The following is a 19,597-nucleotide window of genomic DNA, read 5'->3' on the forward strand; positions in this document are numbered from 1 at the left end:
TCACAAACGAGTTGAGGATGTAGGGTTTGGAACAGTCTCGTTTGAAGTCTTAATTTTGCAAAGTCGATGGTCGTTATAACTATTTAGTTTGCCAGTAAAATCTAGGATAGGGCCAAATGCGGTCTGACTTGTTTCATACCGATTGTTAGACCATTCTTGGCACACTGATTTTGATTACGGATAACTCCGTTTACATGATCAAGATATAGGGCTCACGGCGGATGTGACCGGTCAACAGGGGGTGGTTATTCCTCCTAGAAACCTGACCCCACCTCTGGTATATACAGAGGTCCATGTTTGCCCAACTCTTTATTTTGCATTGCTTATTATGTTATAGAAATTATGAGATTGATCACTGTTCGTTATATTTAACTTTCATACGAACAACTTCCTTTATTATCCCTGCCGAAGTCAAGATTTTAGTTATTGGTCTAGTCTAGTCAGATCTGATATTTTCCGAAGGAGTTGAAGAAAACCTTCGACTTCAGTCGACTTCCAAGAAGTTCGACATTTCCGTGATATATTGAGCCTTTACTTGGGGGTAAATTGTCGAGAAATACGACATTTCTATTAATGGAGTCTTCACTTGGTTGCAAATTGTCAAAAAATCCGACATTTCTATATATAGAGCTTTTACTTGGTTGTAAATCGTCAGGAAATGCAACATTTCTATATACGGAATCTTTACTTGGTTGTAAATTGTCAAAAAACTACTATCAGATCCACTGTCCTCGGTTTGCTTGACAAAGCACTGCCTATTTTCCAGAATACATGTACTTAGAATGACATTGTGGTACATTTCCACCTTTTCTGGAGAGATAAGTAGATATTATTGCACCCTATGATCGTCGGCATTATTTTCTTATAGAATCGAACAGTCTTTCTTTGTTCCTAAAAATGACTTGTTAGACAAAAGGAATAAAGCTGCCAGAAAGTATCATACTTTTCATTAAATTTAGATTAGGATCCCGATAGTTTCTTAAGTTACACGATACACGGTTTTCAATGTTTAACTTGATCGAGTGTCAAGTTCATTCTGCACACGTTTCATGTTTGTTCTATGATAAGAAATTCCAATTTTAAACTTCCTGCAGAGTTTGCTTGAGAGTTTTCTATTTACCATTACTTTCTTGCAATTTGCGAGTAAAAAAAAAACAAGTGTTTGATTCTGACATATTTAAAGACAGATATATCACCAATTATTTGTACATCATTTTGACAAGGTTTGATTTATCAACCAGAAGTAACTTACAAAAGTGAATGCAAGTGTGGGACCTGTCCACAAACTGACAAAGAAAAGGATTGGTTAACCAAGGCCGTATCGGAAACGACAATCCGTAAGTATATTTTGGCTGGTATTCCAAATAATGAAGCAGTACAACTGGATGTGCCCCTCTACAGCCATGAAGTCTGTCGTCTGGTCTGCAGCATCTTTCTAACCTCATTTATTAACCGGCGTCTTAATAAGCTGCTTCCATTTTTGCAGTAAATTGAGGTATTACATAAGGCAATGCATGTATTATATAATGAAAATATATTTAGTTAAATACGTTTTACTTCTGAAAATACGTAAGGGCATGAACTGCTAACGCGCTTCGTGAATGTATGATGGCGCATTGAGCGTTGCAATTCGCGTCCTCATGTATTTTCAGAATTGAAAGTTATTTTTTTAAATTTCCATTGCACTAGCTTTTATTTCTCTCAGAAATTCTGGCCATTAAAATAAACATAATATATCTTTTAAAAAATCATGAGGAAATGGCTATCATTTCGATTGGTAAGGACATTGAAGGCAATATATTGGAAATGTAAATATTAAATAATACGCTAAAACAGTCTTGATTTATAAAAACAAATTACCGCGGTCATAAGACAAATCATACAAAATTCATAAAAAATTTCTATGCTTGTATGATAAAGATAAGTATTTCATCAGTTACTTTGCTTTACGTCCATTTGGATATATGTCACTAAAATTTATATTTTACCAATTGTAGGTTACATGTAAAGTGAATATAACGAACAGTGATCAACCTCATGAAAGGTGAAGATAACGAACAGTGGTTAATCTTATAACTCCTATAAAAGTGAAGATAAAAAACAGTGATCAATCTCATAACCCTATAAAGGTGGATATAACGAACAGTGATCAATCTCATAATTGCTATGGTGAAGAAAACAAACAGTGATCAATCTCATAACTCTTATAAAGGTGAATATGATTCTTTTAAGACATAAGTTATTCCAGAGATTTTAAATCAAAAGAACTCTACATTTAGATACATTGACAACATTTTATCTATTTCAAAAAATGATAATTTATATCCATATATTGACTTGATATACCCCCAATGAACTCAAAATAAAACATACCACATGGTCTTCTATATGTAAAACTTATACGGTACCAATTTTGATGCACCAGATGCGCATTTTGACAAATAATGTCTCTTCAGTGATGCTCAACCGAAATGTTTGAAATCCGAAATAACTATAAAGTTTTAGATCTAAATATAGCCAAAAACAGCGTGCCAAACAAGTGGAGGCAAATTCGTCCAAGGATAAGAGCTATGCATGAGGGAGATATCTGTTTCGTACTTGCATATCTTAATGAACATAAATATTAACGGCAAATTACCAACTCAACTTTGTGATAAACGGGATGAATACACCATCTCCAACGTCAATTGCCATATGTATTCAGTAATATTCCATTAACACTGGCATATGGTGTTTATGTCTCTCAACTGATGCGATAGGCAAGAGCTAGTTCTGCGTATGATAAACCAGGCGATGTTACAAGGTTTTTGACAGTATCATAAAACGTCAGTGTTTCGTAAATTCCATGGTCGTAATAACGATATATTTTACCAATATTTACCAATATAATCTGTCATTGTGTCAAATGCTGTCGGACGCGTTTGAAACCGGTTGTTAGACCATTCTTGGCATACTGCTTTTTAACTACGCATTACTCCGTTTACCTAATCGAGTGATGGGCTCAAGGCGGGTTGACCGATAGACATGCTTACTCCTCCTCGGCACCTGATTTCACCTCTGGTATATCCAATATTCGTGTTTGTCCAACTTTCTATTTCGTATTGCTTATGAAAGGTGAAGATAACGAACAGTGATAAAACTCATAACTCCCATAAGCAAGACAATATAGATAGTTGGGCAAACACGGACCCCTGGACACACCAGAGGTGGGATCAGGTGCGACAGAGGAATAAGGATCCCTTGTCGACCGGTCACACCCGCCTTCAGTTATGAGGTTGATCACTGTGCTTTATCTTCATCTTTCACTTATTACTACCTGGGTCACTAAAATCTATCATAATAAGGCAAAAAATATATCCCGTTAAAATATGTATACATATGGTATCTAATACTTTCTTTTTTTTCAAACTTACCAATATGTGTATTATTATAAAACCAGAAGTCAGAGCAGTAAATCATTTGTACACATCTACATTGATTTGAAATTAGTTAGGAGAGTTACAATCTAGAGTACATGAAAATATAGACTCGGGTAGAGTTCAATGACACACTTGAAATTAAAATTTGCTAGAAAATAGTTTGACAATATCTACACACATAATATGTTTATACTTACGTTTTCAGATCAACAACTACAACATCAGGCAGGAAAAGGACCTTGTGTTATATTTATTCTAGACACGTCAGCAAGCATTACAGGACAGGGTTTCAGAGAATTGAAATGGGCATTTACGTCTATCATTGATGGTCAGAATCATATTCTAATTTCATTATGTATTGGAAAGAATAACTTTGACATTGTTAAATTTCAGAACAAGATTAGTGTTGGTCCTGTGAATTTCAGAATACTCGCAGTATCCTGATATTGACGAAAATGTGGCAGTCATTATTTGTGGTCAGAGAACAAAATTCCAACGTTATTACTCTAATAAATACAATGACATTATCCATTGTATTGGTATGTATATATACCTTTATTGAATAAGAAATAATAATACCGAAGTAAGAAATGTATATACATATAAGTTGTATGAATATATTTATGCATTTTGACAGATGACATCGAATGTGAAGGATCGTCACCCTTAGCTGCTGGGTTGTGGCTTTCTCTGGGAGCCATGAAAAATGGGGGTGGTAAATACTTTTACAATCCATCATTAGCTCATATGTTGTCTGACGTGTTTGATATAGATTGCTAGGGCGCTCTTGGCACATTCATTTTCACTACGGATTACTTTGTTTACCTGGTCAAGATAGATGTGAACCGGTCGACAGGGGATGCCTACTCTTCTTAGGCATCTGACACCTGTAGTATATCCAGCGGTCCGTGCTCGCCTGGCTCTTAGTTTTGTATTCCTTATAGGAGTTTTGAGAGTGTTCACTGTTCGTATCTTCACCTTTTTATCTAAATCGAGGTAAGCTATCGACAAACAAGTTGATGGTACCGGTGTTTCACCAATCTCCATTGAAGTCAGCATTTCGCAAATTCTATGGTCGTTATAATGATCTAGTTCGTCACTACAATCTAGCATTAAGTCAAATGCTGTCTGACGTGTTTCATACCGATTGTTAAGCCGTTCTTGGCACACTGATTTTGACAGAGGATAACTCTGTTTACCTGATCATGATATAGGGCTCACGGCGGGTGTGACCGTTCAACAGGGGATGCTTAGTCCTCCTAGGCACATGATCCCGCCTCTGGTGTGTCCAGGTGTCCGTGTTTGCCCAACTATCTATTTTGTATTGCTTATAGGAGTTATGAGATTAATCACTGTTCGTTATCTTCGCCTTGCATCTATAAGCCAATGCCCATACACTGCATATTACTCAAGGTTAGGCTCACATTCAGAAAATACAATGTTAAGGAAATGATAGCTAGAGTCTAATTGAAATCCTTTTGAACATGTTTCATTATACATAAGATATTCATGCTTTTCGTTGTCCCACACAGCACGTGTGTTTCATGATCGATGTGAAAGTGCGGTTGCATTAGATGAACACATTATTGATGTCTTGTGAAATCCGAATTGTTCGTCTAATGGCTTACATCCACGTTTTCCTCGCGTTTTTCGTATTTCGGAAAAATACAGCTGCAGTATCCCAATGCCGATACACCTGTACGCACATTTGTCCTGACATTGCCCTTGATGTTAGTAAATAAAAAAGATGTTTACATATTGATGTGTTTATTTAAAGACCCATTTCATGACCGTGCCGTTACTAAAAATGTAGGCGGAGCTTAATCCAGTCAGATTGTATTTACGTGGGGTGACCAGGGCCTAATTTAATGTTAATTGCTATACACAAAGAAATACACAGGGAACATAAAGTGTTAGAAAACCTCCTCTCCATGGTCTAAGAATAAAATTAAATCTATCTTTAAATAATACATTTAACCTAAGTATAGTACATATTTCATTTGATTTCACGTATAATTAGTTTTGAAATGTTGTCCCTCTGAAGATTACGAATTTGTCATTATAAGATCATGTATTCGTAGTTCCCCAGTGTTTCCAGTTCTACCTGGATTTGGCAATCATTCTCTGATTTGACCTGATCTAACGAATCACACAGTTAGGTATTATTTTTCGCTTTATTCCGTAGGTCTGTCATACGAATAGTTTCTGTCCAATATTAATTGTATGGCTCTGGATTTTCTGTCAAGGAATCGTTTGTCAATACAGGAACCTTGATGGCAAAGCATTTTCCAAAAGTTTTGGTATATATTTACAATTCCCGTTCTTAAGTGACGTTGTATTTTGGTTTATCGTGCCACCAATATTTTCTGTCCTCTGCGAGAACATATGACCAATAGAGGCAATCTGGGCATGATATTAATTATATTTGAAGTGCAATTTGGATATCAGACAGGGAATGTCAAAATGTGAGCAGTTGTCTTTATTTCAGGAATTTTTTTTAATACATCAATCTTGAATTGCTGCTAATTTTTCTTCTAAAAGTTGTACTATTATTTTTGACAACATTTTCGTTGGGATACAATATGGCTGTGCCTGAATTTATTTCTGTAGTGCTCACGGCAGGTGTGACCGGTCAACAGGAGATGTTTACTCCTCCTAGACACCTGATCCCACCTCTTGTGTGTCCAGCGGTACGTGTTTGCCCAACTATCTATTTTGTATTGCTTATAGGAGTTTTGAGATTGATCACTGTTCGTTATCTTCACCTTTCATTCAAATATTTAGTTCAAGTAATTATAGGCCCATGCTACGGAATCATATATGCGCTGGATGAAAGGTGTTGATAAGCGTGTAGGTAATTGCTATCACCACAATCAGATCTCGGATACCCAGTTGACACATTTGTCTAAATCTGTCAGTCAGGGCCTGTGCCATTGTCTCATTTTAGATTGACGAGAAGTATGTTTTTGATCTATGTCCAAGTAAATTTTAATGAAGGTAGCTTAGAACTGGGTCTTTAAATGTATGTTAATTGGTATCAGAGCAGTATCCCCTTGTAATGATTCTTATTCAATTACAGGTGTATGAATAAAGTGAATGCAATATACATTCTAATCAAATCTGTGAAAATAATAACTTTAATATCAATTCAAATTCTGCATAATATTACGGATGTGCCAGGAAGGTATGTTAACACAATATATATATTTGATCCGCCTTTTTATTGAACGAGGAAAATATAACGCAATGGGATTATGTGAACAGCGCATTGTGACGTCATATTCAGGGTCTGTGTTTAGCAAATTTGCAAACATGCGAGACATTGCGTTAATCAAGTTGTGTTTATTGTTCACGATTACGACAATATGGTTGATATGCTTTTACGTATTCAATGTAACATCTCAGAATGATGGGATTCAAAGTGGAGAGATATATGTCCTGCGAATGTAATCGAATCTACGCTATTTTGACTAACATGTTCGTGTTCGATAGGTATGGTGTCATTTTTCATCAGTTTCTATATATTTGTGTTACCTATGGGGAGAGCGTCGCTTGACATTCAGTCGCCATTACTGATCATGTTTACCTACCGTAGTCTCATTTTCAACTCAGAAGCGCGAAATATGGATTGCATTTGAGAGAGTACTATACATATTATGCATGGTCGCAAACCACGAGCAAAATGTTCTATCCTCATCCCTTCTAGAAAGAGTTATATGCAAACTCTGGACTGTGGCTTGAGACGACAACTTGTTATGAGGTTCTACTAACAATTCTATTCTCGTATTTTGATTTATGTTTCTGATTTTTACAACTTACGGTCGTATTTGAGGGCAAAGGAAAACAACATTTTCATTAATACCTATAGTTATAGCAGGTCAAAAATACCTTCCAATGTTTTACGTTTACTATTTCATATTTCATGTTGATGAAAGGTCGCAGCAAAGTTTTATCAAATTTTCACGTGATGCCACGCATAGTCCTTATATCTGATGGCAGACCTACAGACATACACTTGATCGGTCGAGGAGATGACTCCCCGGAGTATGAAACAAATTCAGTAAGATAATGAAGCTTAATAATGGGACTTTCTCCAACTGTCTAAACTAAAATCAGATTAAGTATTATTAATTATCATTGTGTACTAGGCCAAAGATCAAGCACTGCGTGCTGCATCACGTCTTGGAAAACAAAGTCCTGTCTTCTGTATTCCAGTTGGTGAAGATCCCGATATGGTAAGGTGTTTTTCTGTTATTCCAGATTCTGAATCGTATTTTCCCCTGCTATTGTACATATTTTCAGATGTTATATATATATACGACTCTTTGATACAAAGGAATTGAATATATATGTTTGAGATAAAATTAGCTTTCAGTTCTTTTTATCATTACAGACAGAAAAGCATATGAAAATGATTAATCTTTTAAGCACATGATAAAAAAGGTTCATTATATTATCTATGAAATGGGATGCTAACATACTTTACAGACATACTTAGGACTACTGACAAGCATGTCGAATGGCGGAAGAATAGTGCATATCCACGAAGTTCGGCAATTTGGAAGATACAGCAGAAATGTGGTAATGTACATGTAAATACGTATGCATGTATAATGTTTGTTTGATTAATTGTGAACAGTCCACCAGCGTTTGGTGACGTGAGACAAACGTAGACATAAGGCTATTGTTCAGGGTCATAGCAGTGAGGGTTCTTAATCTTGTCAACGCTTACCGTGACACAGAGTTCAATCCGAAAGCCTTCTAAATTTCACTCTAAGTCTCGGACGTATGGTGAAAGATCTGGCACAACCCATGAAATATCTCTTACGGTTTCTCCGGCGCCGGGATCAAGACCTATCACTGGATCACATGCTGTCTGACATATTTCATACCGATTGTTAGGCACACTGATTTGACTATGGATTACCCCTTCGGCGGATGTGACCGGTCGACAGGGGCTGTGTACTCCTCCTAGGCACATTACTCCACCTCTGGTATATCTAAGGATCCGTGTTCAACTCTATTTTGTATACCTTTTACGAGTCATAAGATTCTTCGTTATTCGTGATCTTCTCCTTTTATCACGATGAGAAGGTTCTGGGTTTGAATAACAAGGAAAATGTTTAATTAATCTTAAATTTGCAGCTATTTCCTTTTATCAAGTATTAGTATGAAAAGCGAACATAACGAACGGTGATCAATCTCATTAATTTTATAAGCAATACAAAATAAAAAGTAGGATAAACATGAACCCCTAGATATACCAGAGGTGGAACCAGGTGCCTAAGAGGAGTAAACATCCCCTGTCGACCGGTCACACCCACCGTGAGCCCGATATATTGATCAGACCAACGCAGTTATCCGTAGTCAAAATCAGTGTACCAAGAATGGCATGAAAGACGTTACACAGCATTATACCCAATAATAGATTGTATTGGTAAACTAAATCGTTATAACGAACATAGAATTTGCAAAATGCTGATTTTAAACAAGACGTTTGGAACCCTTGTACCATCAACTTGTTTGTCAGTAGCCTGCTTCAATTTTAAAGCTGACAATACGCAGAACAAGCTCTTGCATATCCAATCAGCTGTGAGATATAAACACCATATACAGGTGATGATGGAATATTGCTACATAAACATGGGAAGTTGACGATGTAGAAGTTGAAAGCACGCACACGTACTCTGCAGTTGAAATACAAAGTATGCTAGAGTTCCTCATTGACAATATCTTCGTGATCTTTGGTGACAAGGTCTGTTGGAATTCCCATGTGCACGAATTTGCTCTATTGTTTAGCTGACCTGTTTTTATATTCATATGAAGCAGAATTTATTTTAAAATGTCTGTGTGAAAAGAAAAAAATATCTTGCTGTGGCCTTCAATTCTACCTTTAGATATATCGACGACTTTTTCTCTATTAACAATAACTTTCATTCATATGTCGACTCCACATATCCCTGTGAATTCGAAATAAAAGACACCACAGAGTCGTCCACTTCTGCTTCATACTTTGCTATTTTATTGAAAGTAAACATTAACAGCAAACTGACAATTTTAATGTATGAAAAACGGGATGATTTCCGTTTCTCCATCGTCAACTTCCCATATTTATGTAGCAATATGCCATTATCAACTGTACATAGTGTTTATATGTCTCAGCTGATTTAATACTCAAGAGCTTGTTCTGTGTATAGTCAGTTTTTCAATCAAGGCAATCTACTGACAAACAGGTTTTTGTAGGGGGTTTCAACAGTCTCCATTGAAGTCATCATTTCGCAAATACTATTCTCTTTAAAACGATCTAGTTCGTCAATACAACATATCATTGGGTCATATGCTCTCTGACGTGTTTCATGCTGATTTTTAGACTGTTATTGGCACACTTATTTTGACTACGGATAACTCAGTTTTCCTGCTCGGGATATAAACCTCACAGCGGACAGGGAACGCTTGCTTCTCCTAGGCACATGATCCCACCTCTGGTGTGTCAAGGGGTCCGTGTTTGCCCAACTATCTATTTTGTATTGCCATTAGGAGTTATGAGATTTATCACTGTTCGTTATTTTCACCTTTCATGTCATAATCTTTTTTGTTACTTTGCCGTTGATATCTACTTTCAATAAAAATATCTAAGTATGAAGCAGAAGTGGACGACTCTGTGGTGTCTTTTATTTCGAGTTCACTGGGATATATTAAATCATTATGAGAATGAAAATTATTATTGTTAGTATATCGTACATCGTCGATACATCTAAATGCAGAAGGCCACAGCAAAAGATTTTTTTCTTCTCACGTAGAATTTTTTAAATAATATATGCTTCATAGTAATATGAAAACAGGTCAGCTAACAAAGGAAGACTGTTGGAAGACCTGATCATCAAAGACCATGAATATATTGTCAATGAGGACCTTAACCATATTTTTTATTTCAACTTCAGAGTACTTCTGAGTGGAATCAGCAGAGTGTTGCTTAACAAAGTAATTTTCTGGATGACATATAGACTATTTTTGTGCAAATTTAGGGGCTTGGAAGAACATTTACTGGGTCCAGCAATGTATCTTTGTTGTAAGAATTTTTATGAAGTTTAGGAATCCATTATAGGTACGCTAACCCATATTCATTCGACCCATTGACTGGGATATTAAATGTGTCTGAAACTGAAGCATGGTTTTGAAGAATTTTAGGTAGTTCATTTAAAATACAGTTGTCATAATGAGCCTTACAAACAAAGACAATGTTGTTACAAGCTTTGTCAGCTGGAACCAAAACATATTCCTCATGTAACCTATCTAACTTTATTATGAGTTCTGGTTTACTAAACACAGAAAGATAGATGTTACGTACTTTTGTTCTCATTAGACATTATTTGTATTTGTCTAATACGGGGTTGTAATATTCGTGTTATTCTTTTGATCCATTGTGATAATGTTCTTTTTCATATACAACAAATCGTGCTTTCTTTGAAACAACTCAATTGTATATACATTTTAACCAATACTGTTGATAAGTAATAACTAATTTAAATTTGACCTATCTTAATTTATATTCTTGGTTCATTTTCTCAAATTCCTTTCACCAGAATTATAGTTGATATCCTTAGGCTCATTTAGACGCTCGATCTGAAGTCGTTTATTTATTGCTTGAACAATCATTGGTCTTCTGCTCTCCGATTGTCTGGAATTTGTAGTCACCTCTGTGACCTTTTCAACTGACCATGACGCTGATACAAACAGGTTCATCTTAGCTGACTCTATCCTTATTTTCTTGATTCTGGGTCTAAAAAATTATTGTGCATTTTGTCTTTGGTAATCAGCTTATTTGCACCACAAATAAGTGATAAATAGGAAATTTTGGGGCCTGGTTTTTTTATGCATTGACCTAATAATATGTTTTGATAATATTGTTTATCGCATTAAAGCAAGAAATAATGCAATATTTAATGAGATAGGATAATAAATAATGATTTCAGACTCGGAAAACTACGCTTTTTCTATGTAAGTCGTAGCGCAGAAAGAATACGACCCATGTAAAAGCTATTTTCTATAGTATATGATTTTTTTTATATATATTGTTGTGTTTGCCTCAAAGAGATTTTGCGTAAAACCCGTTCATTAGTTTCAGCGATTCTCTTTGTTTGCTTTTTAAAATTATAATTTTATTTAAACATCTACCCTAGATATGATCAGTATGGGAATATATCATTAAGATATTGATTCAATTTCCTAGTCCGCTTATTCCCTGTGTTTTGAGTTGGTACACATTATCTAATTATTTATGTTCTTAATCTTTTAAAATGTCTAGTTATTTCTTATTTCATATTGTCTACTTTATATATTTATTCCCTGTGTTTTGAGTTGGTACACATTATCTAATTATTTATGGTTTTTTTCTTTTAAAATGTCTAGTTATTTCTTATTTCATATTGTCTACTTTATATATATATATATATATATATATATATATATATACATGTATATATATATATATATATATATATATATATATATATATATATATATATATATATAAGCACTGAAAAGGCCACGACACTGTTGGTTATTTAAAACTCAAATTTTCGACGCAACCCGCGTCTTTATCAAGAGACATAAATTACATAAACAAATAACACACAAAAACGACAAGTATCGATAAACTACATTGGTGAGAAGAGTGATACACTATTGTACTGAGTGATAAAAATGGTGGTGGTTACGTTGTAAAGCGTGTTTACTGACTATGGTTTAGAGAGTTTGTACCATGGTCGGGTCGGGATGAAAATAAAATTATTCTTAGAAATTACAGAAATCAGAAGAATTTAGAGGGAAATCTTACAAAACAATGTGATTATGGAATAAAATGGTGGGAAGATAATGATATGGAGTGATTAAGTTCAAAACAATATTAGGTAGTCCGTACCATTGATGATTCGGATATGGTGAACAGCGAAAAATAATGATTGCCAGAAGAACACGATTAAACAACAAACAAAGTCAATCAAAGGACACTGATCTAGCATTAAAACCAACAATCGAATAGGTGAATGGGAGAGAAGTCTAAGGAAAAAGATTCAATAATATTTTTATTTTTCAAGGTAATATATTTTTCAAGGTCAGACAAATTGAAGCCGCATTCTAGAAATTCTGATATTCCAACATAAAGAGCTATGCGAATCCGAATTTATGTTGATTTAGAATAATGTTTTACCATAGTTTAGAGGTCTTAAGATGATATATTAATAAAATACTAGTCTTCAAGGTCAATACATTTTTTCCTTTATTATCATCCCCCCTTTTTTTATTTTAAAATTTTAAAAATGAGAGGGAGAGAGAGAGAGAGAGAGAGAGAGAGAGAGAGAGAGAGAGAGAGAGAAAGAGCTATAAAATTTCATAATTGTAATGATTTCTTACGATGTTCTAACATAATTAGGAAGTATTGAAGGTCAAACAACAATCGCAATCCTGGGAATCCTCGCTATGGCTAAACAGGGAACTCAAGGTTAAATAAAGGAACTCAAGGTCAGAGCCTTGAAACCGGGGAAACGAATTGTATTTATATTAATCAAACAAAATAAGATATCTTATCGGGTGAATTTTGGCGATTAGGCTATGGAAACTGATTTTAACTAAGGATTTATCCTGGATTCATGCGCGTGAAATCATTCAAATTATTCATTCCACCTGGACGGAATGATTTCAAACGGTGCATCCAGGATTTTTCCGTGCTCTTTCTCTCTGCATCGGTCCATAATGGGTTATGATCAATAACAACCACTTGCATGTCTTGCCAAATGTGACCTTCTTTGTTGAAATGTTCCCCTACGGGTTCGGTCACGCGTTTGGTTTTGATGGTTGATCGGTGGTTGTTGGTCCAAAGTCTGATGTTTGTAGTTTCCCCAACATATTGTTGTCCACATTGTTTACAATTGATGAGGTATATGCAGTTGTTGGTTTTACAGGAGAGTTGACCCAATATTTTATACGTTTTGCCTGTAGTGAAGCTTTGGAACGTTTCTGAATTATGGCTAAATTTGCAAAGCAAACACCGCTTGTCAGAGCAAGTTGAAAAGCCTCCATTGGGTAGGGGGTTGTCTAATCTGGCCCTTACCACCAAATCCTTGATATTCCTGGGTCGTCTGAAGGACACCATTGGTGGCTCACCAAATTCTCTTGCCAATCTAGGATTATCCAAGAGTTTCGGGAAGTTATCCTTTAGGATTTTGTTTAGGTCCTTCAATGCAGGGTGGTAAGTGGTGACTAGAGGTACTCTACAGCATTTCGTTTTCTCCCTGTACTGCAACAGTGAAGACCTGTCGATTGTTTTAACCTCATCAATGGCATTAGTGACAGATAGCGGCTTGTAACCTCGTTTGCATAAATGAGACTTTATTTGTTGACCCTGTCGTTCATAGGATTCCTCACTAGAACAAATTCGTCTGGCACGAGTTGCTAGGCCTTTCGGTAAACCCTTGAAAATGTGATGTGGGTGACAGCTGGATGGCATTAGATATAAATGGGCGTCGGTCGGTTTGGTATGGAGATCAAATTCAATTTCACCATTTCTAAGAGTGGATTTTGTATCAAGAAATGTCGAAAATTTGAGTTTTAAATAACCAACAGTGTCGTGGCCTTTTCAGTGCTTTTATAAATTTCTTTACTGGCCTTGTATCTTCTCAGATCCGACACTTTAAGAAAGTAGGGTGTTGTTGGGTTTTTGTGCTTATATATATATATATATATAGCGACAATAATAAAAGTAAAGAAACACAAAACTTGAATAACACACACACACACACACACACACACACACACACACACACACACACACACACACACACACACACACATATATATATATATATATATATAGTTATTTCTAGTTATAGTCTCCTTATAAAATATCTTAAACACTGAATGATACAGCGACTGTGTGGGATTGCATCAGTGTGTATAAGTAGCGCTTTAGGAGCATAACAAAGCTTCCTTTTTTAGGGAAGTCGTTGTGGCCGAGTGGACTTATGCACTGGTTTGACAATCTTGCTAGGCGGTGGGTGCTGTACGTCGCTGGTTCGACCCCGGGCTGGGGGCGAAACTTTTCAGTACCTAGTTGTGATTATTTAGTGCTTTATATATATATATATATATATATATATATATATCACTTTTCTGTTCTAGTATGAATTATTTGTTCTTAATGCAACAGTATTAATAGAATATAATCTCTCCAGGTACTAGTTAACTTCATAATTTATCAACGTTGTAGATCAACTCTTTGGACGAGTAGGACCTAAGTCCTTATTCACTCCGCTCTACAATTGGTGACAGGACTAAAAACCAAATACATGTAGTCTGCGGTGTAATACTTTGTAGATTTAGTGTAATTGTACCGCTAGGTGTATTATATGTAGTCTTTGTTGCTTTGACATTATTCTCTATTAATATTAGCAGCATTATGTATTGCATTTCGTTTAATCTGAAGTAGTGACAGGTCGTCCCGAAAATTTGACAATTTGGTTTTTCGTGTCATTGGTCATTTTAGTGTTTTGTACATATTTTTATTATATATATGAAATGTGATGATAAAAAGCAGTGATCAATCTTATAGCTACCATCAGCATATAAATATATATTCCTTTTAGCTCCTACAAGATTGCTATTATTTCGAACTTCCGAAATTTCGGCTTGAGCATCACTGAAGAGACATCATTTGTCTTAATGTGCACCTGGTGCATCAAAATTTGTACTGTATACATTTTACATTATGATCCATGGTTCGAGGATTCTGCTGGTGGACTGTTAGTCCTCGAGGGTCTCTACAAGCCAGTAGCTAAGTACTTCGTTACCAGCTTGAAAATACGGCTGAATATTTAATTGCTGGGATAAAATTAAAAAATTCATTTCAAAATTAAGCATGATATCTCCCTTATGCATAGCTCTGAACATTGGACAAATTTGGTTTAAGTTTGTTTGTTTTTTTTGGCACTTTAGTTTTCCTTTTAACTCTTACAAGATTTTTTCGGACTTCCAAATTTTCCGATTCAGCATCACTAAATTAAAGAGGCATTATTTGTCTAAATGCGCATTTGGTGCATCAAAATTGGTACCGTATAACTTTTACGTATTATATATATATATATAAAGCACTGAGCGAAAATTTTCAGTACCTAGTTGTGATTATTTTGTACTTTATATATTAATTAATTGATTATCACATGTATCGTTTAGATCCTAGGGGTAAACGTAAGGTTGGGTGTTATAATTGTTTGTTAGTGCTTTATATTATATTATATATATATATATATATATATATATATATATATATATATATATATATATATATATACAAAATAATAAAAGTCAAGAAACACAAAACTCGAATAACATTTCACTGTAAAGCTTTCGGCTGTAATGCGTCTTTAGACAGTTATGAAATGAAACAATATTGCTAAGTAACGTCAACATACCACGACATAAGCAATTACACTGGTAGCGGTATAATACACACAATATTAAACAATGCTTGGAAATCTATAACATAGTTCAATTCAATGTATTTTCAATTTTACACTGTTATTTTCTATTAACTACGGTATGATCACTTTTATAAAAATCTTAGTCAAAAGGAAAATTTCACACAGAAAAACAACAACAAAGTGGACTATCTCACTAATTTTGAAGTGAAAACGAGTGATTTCTATGGCCTAACAAAAATTCATAAATGTAAGGAAATTCAGGAAAATATACAATGGAGGCAGAGTACTTACATAAAAATTTCCATACCCTCGGATTTAAAACTCCGCCCAATAGTAGCAGGACCTTCCTCAAGCACTCAAAGATTAAGCAATCTACTCGACTTCATTCTTAAACCACTATAGAAAAATGTATCCAGTTTTATCCGTGATGATTTGGATTTTCTCTATTAAATTCCAGAAAAAACACAGGAAGACACACTTTTGGTTAGTTTTGATGTTAACAGTCTTTATGTTAACATACCACATGACTTGGGACTAGAAGCTGTGAAATTTTGGATTGAGAAATATCCAACAGATATTAACGAAATATTTTCTAAAGATTTTATTCTTAAACCTTTAGAGTAGTTTTAGAAAATAACCACTTTTAATTTGATGATCAATTCCACCTTTAAATTAAAGGCACGGCCATGGAGACAAAAGTGGCTCATGCCTATGCAACCTTAGTAATGGAATACTTGGAAGAAAAACTACCGAATAAACTTCCTGAGATTTTTTATGCAAATTTTGCACAATATACGACATAATTGAAATAATACCTCGATGCTATTTTCATCTTTTGGAAAAAAAACTACAGATGATTTACAAAAAATCCGTGCTGGAATCAATCAATTTAATTTACTATGGATGTCAGTGATAAAGAACTGCCATTTTTGGATCTCGAATCATTTTGGATGATACCAATATAATCACGGACCTTTATTGCAAAGAAACAGATTCACATCAATATTTGGATTTCCATTCATGTCAATCTTCCCTTACCAAACGTAACATTTCATACAACATAGCTAGACGGATATGTACAATAATTACGGATACTCCATTACTGTCAAAAAGACTGAAGGAATTGAAAGCATACCTTCGGCGACAACATTATCCGGAAACCCTCATTAATGACGGAATTACCAAAGCATGGAACACACCTATATCTATCTTAAGAAACCCCCGACACGAAGAAAACGATGTATACAACGATATTCCTTTTGTAATTACGCATAACCCACGCAACCACAATATTTTTGGAACACCTAGAAGATTTTTTCCTATATTAGAACAATCCCAACATCTCAATAACCTGATAAAAGAATCTCAAATAAAAAACAGCAGAAGACAGGCTCCTAATCTGAAGAGAATTCTAACTCAATTTACTACGGAAAATTCCACATCCGTGTAAAAATATGGGGATTCACGTTGCGGTTCATGTAATCATCTAGAGGAAGGCAGAGAACAAAATTCTTAAATGAGGCAAAAAATTAACACCAAATTCTAACATAACATGCAAATCCGAAAACGTAATTATTGTATGACCTGCACCAACTGTAATAAAACCTACATCGGACAAACCAGCAAACTGAACGACCGTGTGCGCGTCCACAAGCAGCAAACTCGCGATCCAAGTATCAGAAATTCGCCATATCCCGAAACCTTTTCCAATTGTGGTCATGGATATTTCAACATATTTCCGTGTGATAAAATATTTAATAACTGCGAAATTTCCAGAGTTACAAAGGAGGAATACTTAATGAAATTGTTTGATCCCAAACTTAATAGAAAATTACTGTAAAATTGACAATAAATTTAATTGAATTCTGTAATTGGTTTCCAAGTATTGATTAATGGAAAGTGAAGATAACGAGCAGTGATCAATCTCATAACTCCTATAAGCAATACAAAATAGATAGTTGGACAAACACGGACCCCTGGACACACCAGAGGTGGGATCAGGTGCCTAGGAGGAGTAAACATCCCCTGTTGACCGGTCACACCCGCCGTCAGCCCTATATCCTGATCAGGTAAACTGAGTTATCCGCAGTCGTATTATACCGCTACCAGTGTAATTTATTATGACGTCACACAGGACAATTACTTACGTCGTGATATGTTGACGTTACTTAGCGATATCATTTCATTCCATAACTGTCTGAAGATGCATAGAGCATTAAAGTCGAAGGCTCTAACAGTGAAATGTTATTCGAGTTTTGTGTTTCTTGACTTTTATTATTGGATGTATTTACTGTATCAAATACTGAATTCTTTATTACAAACTATGCATGTATATATATATATATATATATATATAGAGAGAGAGAGAGAGAGAGAGAGAGAGAGAGAGAGAGAGAGAGAGAGAGAGAGAGAATCCAAATAGAAAATTTTCAATTTTTGTATTCACCTGAGGATGGATGTTAAAATCCAGAAAGTGCTAGTGGTTTAATAATATAATTTGCATGGAACTGCATATTTTCCATTTTATTGAATTATATATATATATATATATATATATATATATATATATATATGCGGACTTTTCTCGGAAAAATTCTTACATGAACTGCGTAATATTGTCTTTTGGTTCGCAAATAACATTGCAATTCAACAAACATACATATCCCAAGATTCGTTAGCACGTGTATTCTTCAGGAAATAGCAGGTACCATATCACCTTTCATCGCAATGAACACGAAATTGGATAAGAGGATGATTCTTTCTGTCCTGTCTCAAGGCGGATCAGATAAATCTTCACATTTGGAAGATAGCGACAAAGTAAGAACCCTTTCAAACGTGTTGTACTTTGTTTTAAGACAGAAGATATTTCTACTTACGATCAAAAAGCACTACACCATTGACAGTTAACAGTAACAAATGATTAACAGCATTTCTCTCTTTATGATATTTTTCTTTTATTTCACAATCAATGTTTTCCCTTTTCTTCATTCAGAACGATATAGTGGACTTTGTTCAAAGAAGAGATAGTTTTCTGTATCAAGGTCAATCTTTAAAAAGTGAATACGGTGATAAAGACGATATGTACCAAGAGTTATATCGTCATATGCCCCCATTAGGATCGAGGGTTAAGCGTGGCCCCAGCTGGAAATGGCAAAACCAGGATTCAGAAGGGATAGGAACAGTCGTTGGACACTTAACTGAGGAAGGTATCACTTATTCATAACGTTTCTTTCGTCTACTTTAAAACAAGAAACATACATCAGTATTAGCCCAGTGTTTAGAGAGCTAAACTCCAGTAAACATTCCTACTAAGATTCCTAGAGTTTGATGGACCCTAAAATGCCAAATATAGATGCCCTGTCGTTACTAATTGGATGTACAAACAAGTGCAATTTGTAATGATTAAGCATGATTGACTGGATTAGCAGCATTTCTCTTCATTGATCTTAAAAGTAAAATTATAAGTTATAACAAGTAGGATAAATGTTTTAATATTGATTGGTCCGCAGGCCTAATGAAATATCTGACTATTAGTTAAAATATGACACTAATTTCCTGTTCTGCATATTTAGGCTACATTTTAATATTTAGTAGCAGTATAAAGTGTTCATGACAAGCATTTCAAGGATAGTAAAAACAAATCTACAAACTATATATACCCAAATACCTTTATCCCACTTACAAGAAAAACAAAACTAAATATGA

General features: G+C 34.9%; 1 protein-coding gene across 4 annotated transcripts in view; it reads left to right on the forward strand.

Annotated features, from left to right (window-relative positions):
• LOC125649345 (uncharacterized) overlaps positions 1-19,597 on the forward strand; it is a 51,901-nt gene that overhangs the window by 28,581 nt on the left and 3,723 nt on the right. For 3 of the 4 annotated variants that reach the window (XM_048876806.2, XM_056165581.1, XM_056165582.1), the window contains 9 exons: positions 1,224-1,337; positions 3,625-3,747; positions 3,845-3,958; positions 4,057-4,134; positions 7,355-7,479; positions 7,568-7,654; positions 7,908-8,000; positions 18,587-18,709; positions 18,885-19,098. In XM_048876806.2, the coding sequence (XP_048732763.2) occupies positions 1,224-1,337; positions 3,625-3,747; positions 3,845-3,958; positions 4,057-4,134; positions 7,355-7,479; positions 7,568-7,654; positions 7,908-8,000; positions 18,587-18,709; positions 18,885-19,098 (1,071 nt within the window). The remainder of the gene's footprint in view (positions 1-1,223; positions 1,338-3,624; positions 3,748-3,844; positions 3,959-4,056; positions 4,135-7,354; positions 7,480-7,567; positions 7,655-7,907; positions 8,001-18,586; positions 18,710-18,884; positions 19,099-19,597) is intronic. The other variant, XM_056165580.1, reaches the window with a different exon arrangement.

This window comes from Ostrea edulis, chromosome 5, assembly GCF_947568905.1.
Source record: "Ostrea edulis chromosome 5, xbOstEdul1.1, whole genome shotgun sequence".
Lineage (NCBI taxonomy): Eukaryota > Metazoa > Mollusca > Bivalvia > Ostreida > Ostreidae > Ostrea > Ostrea edulis.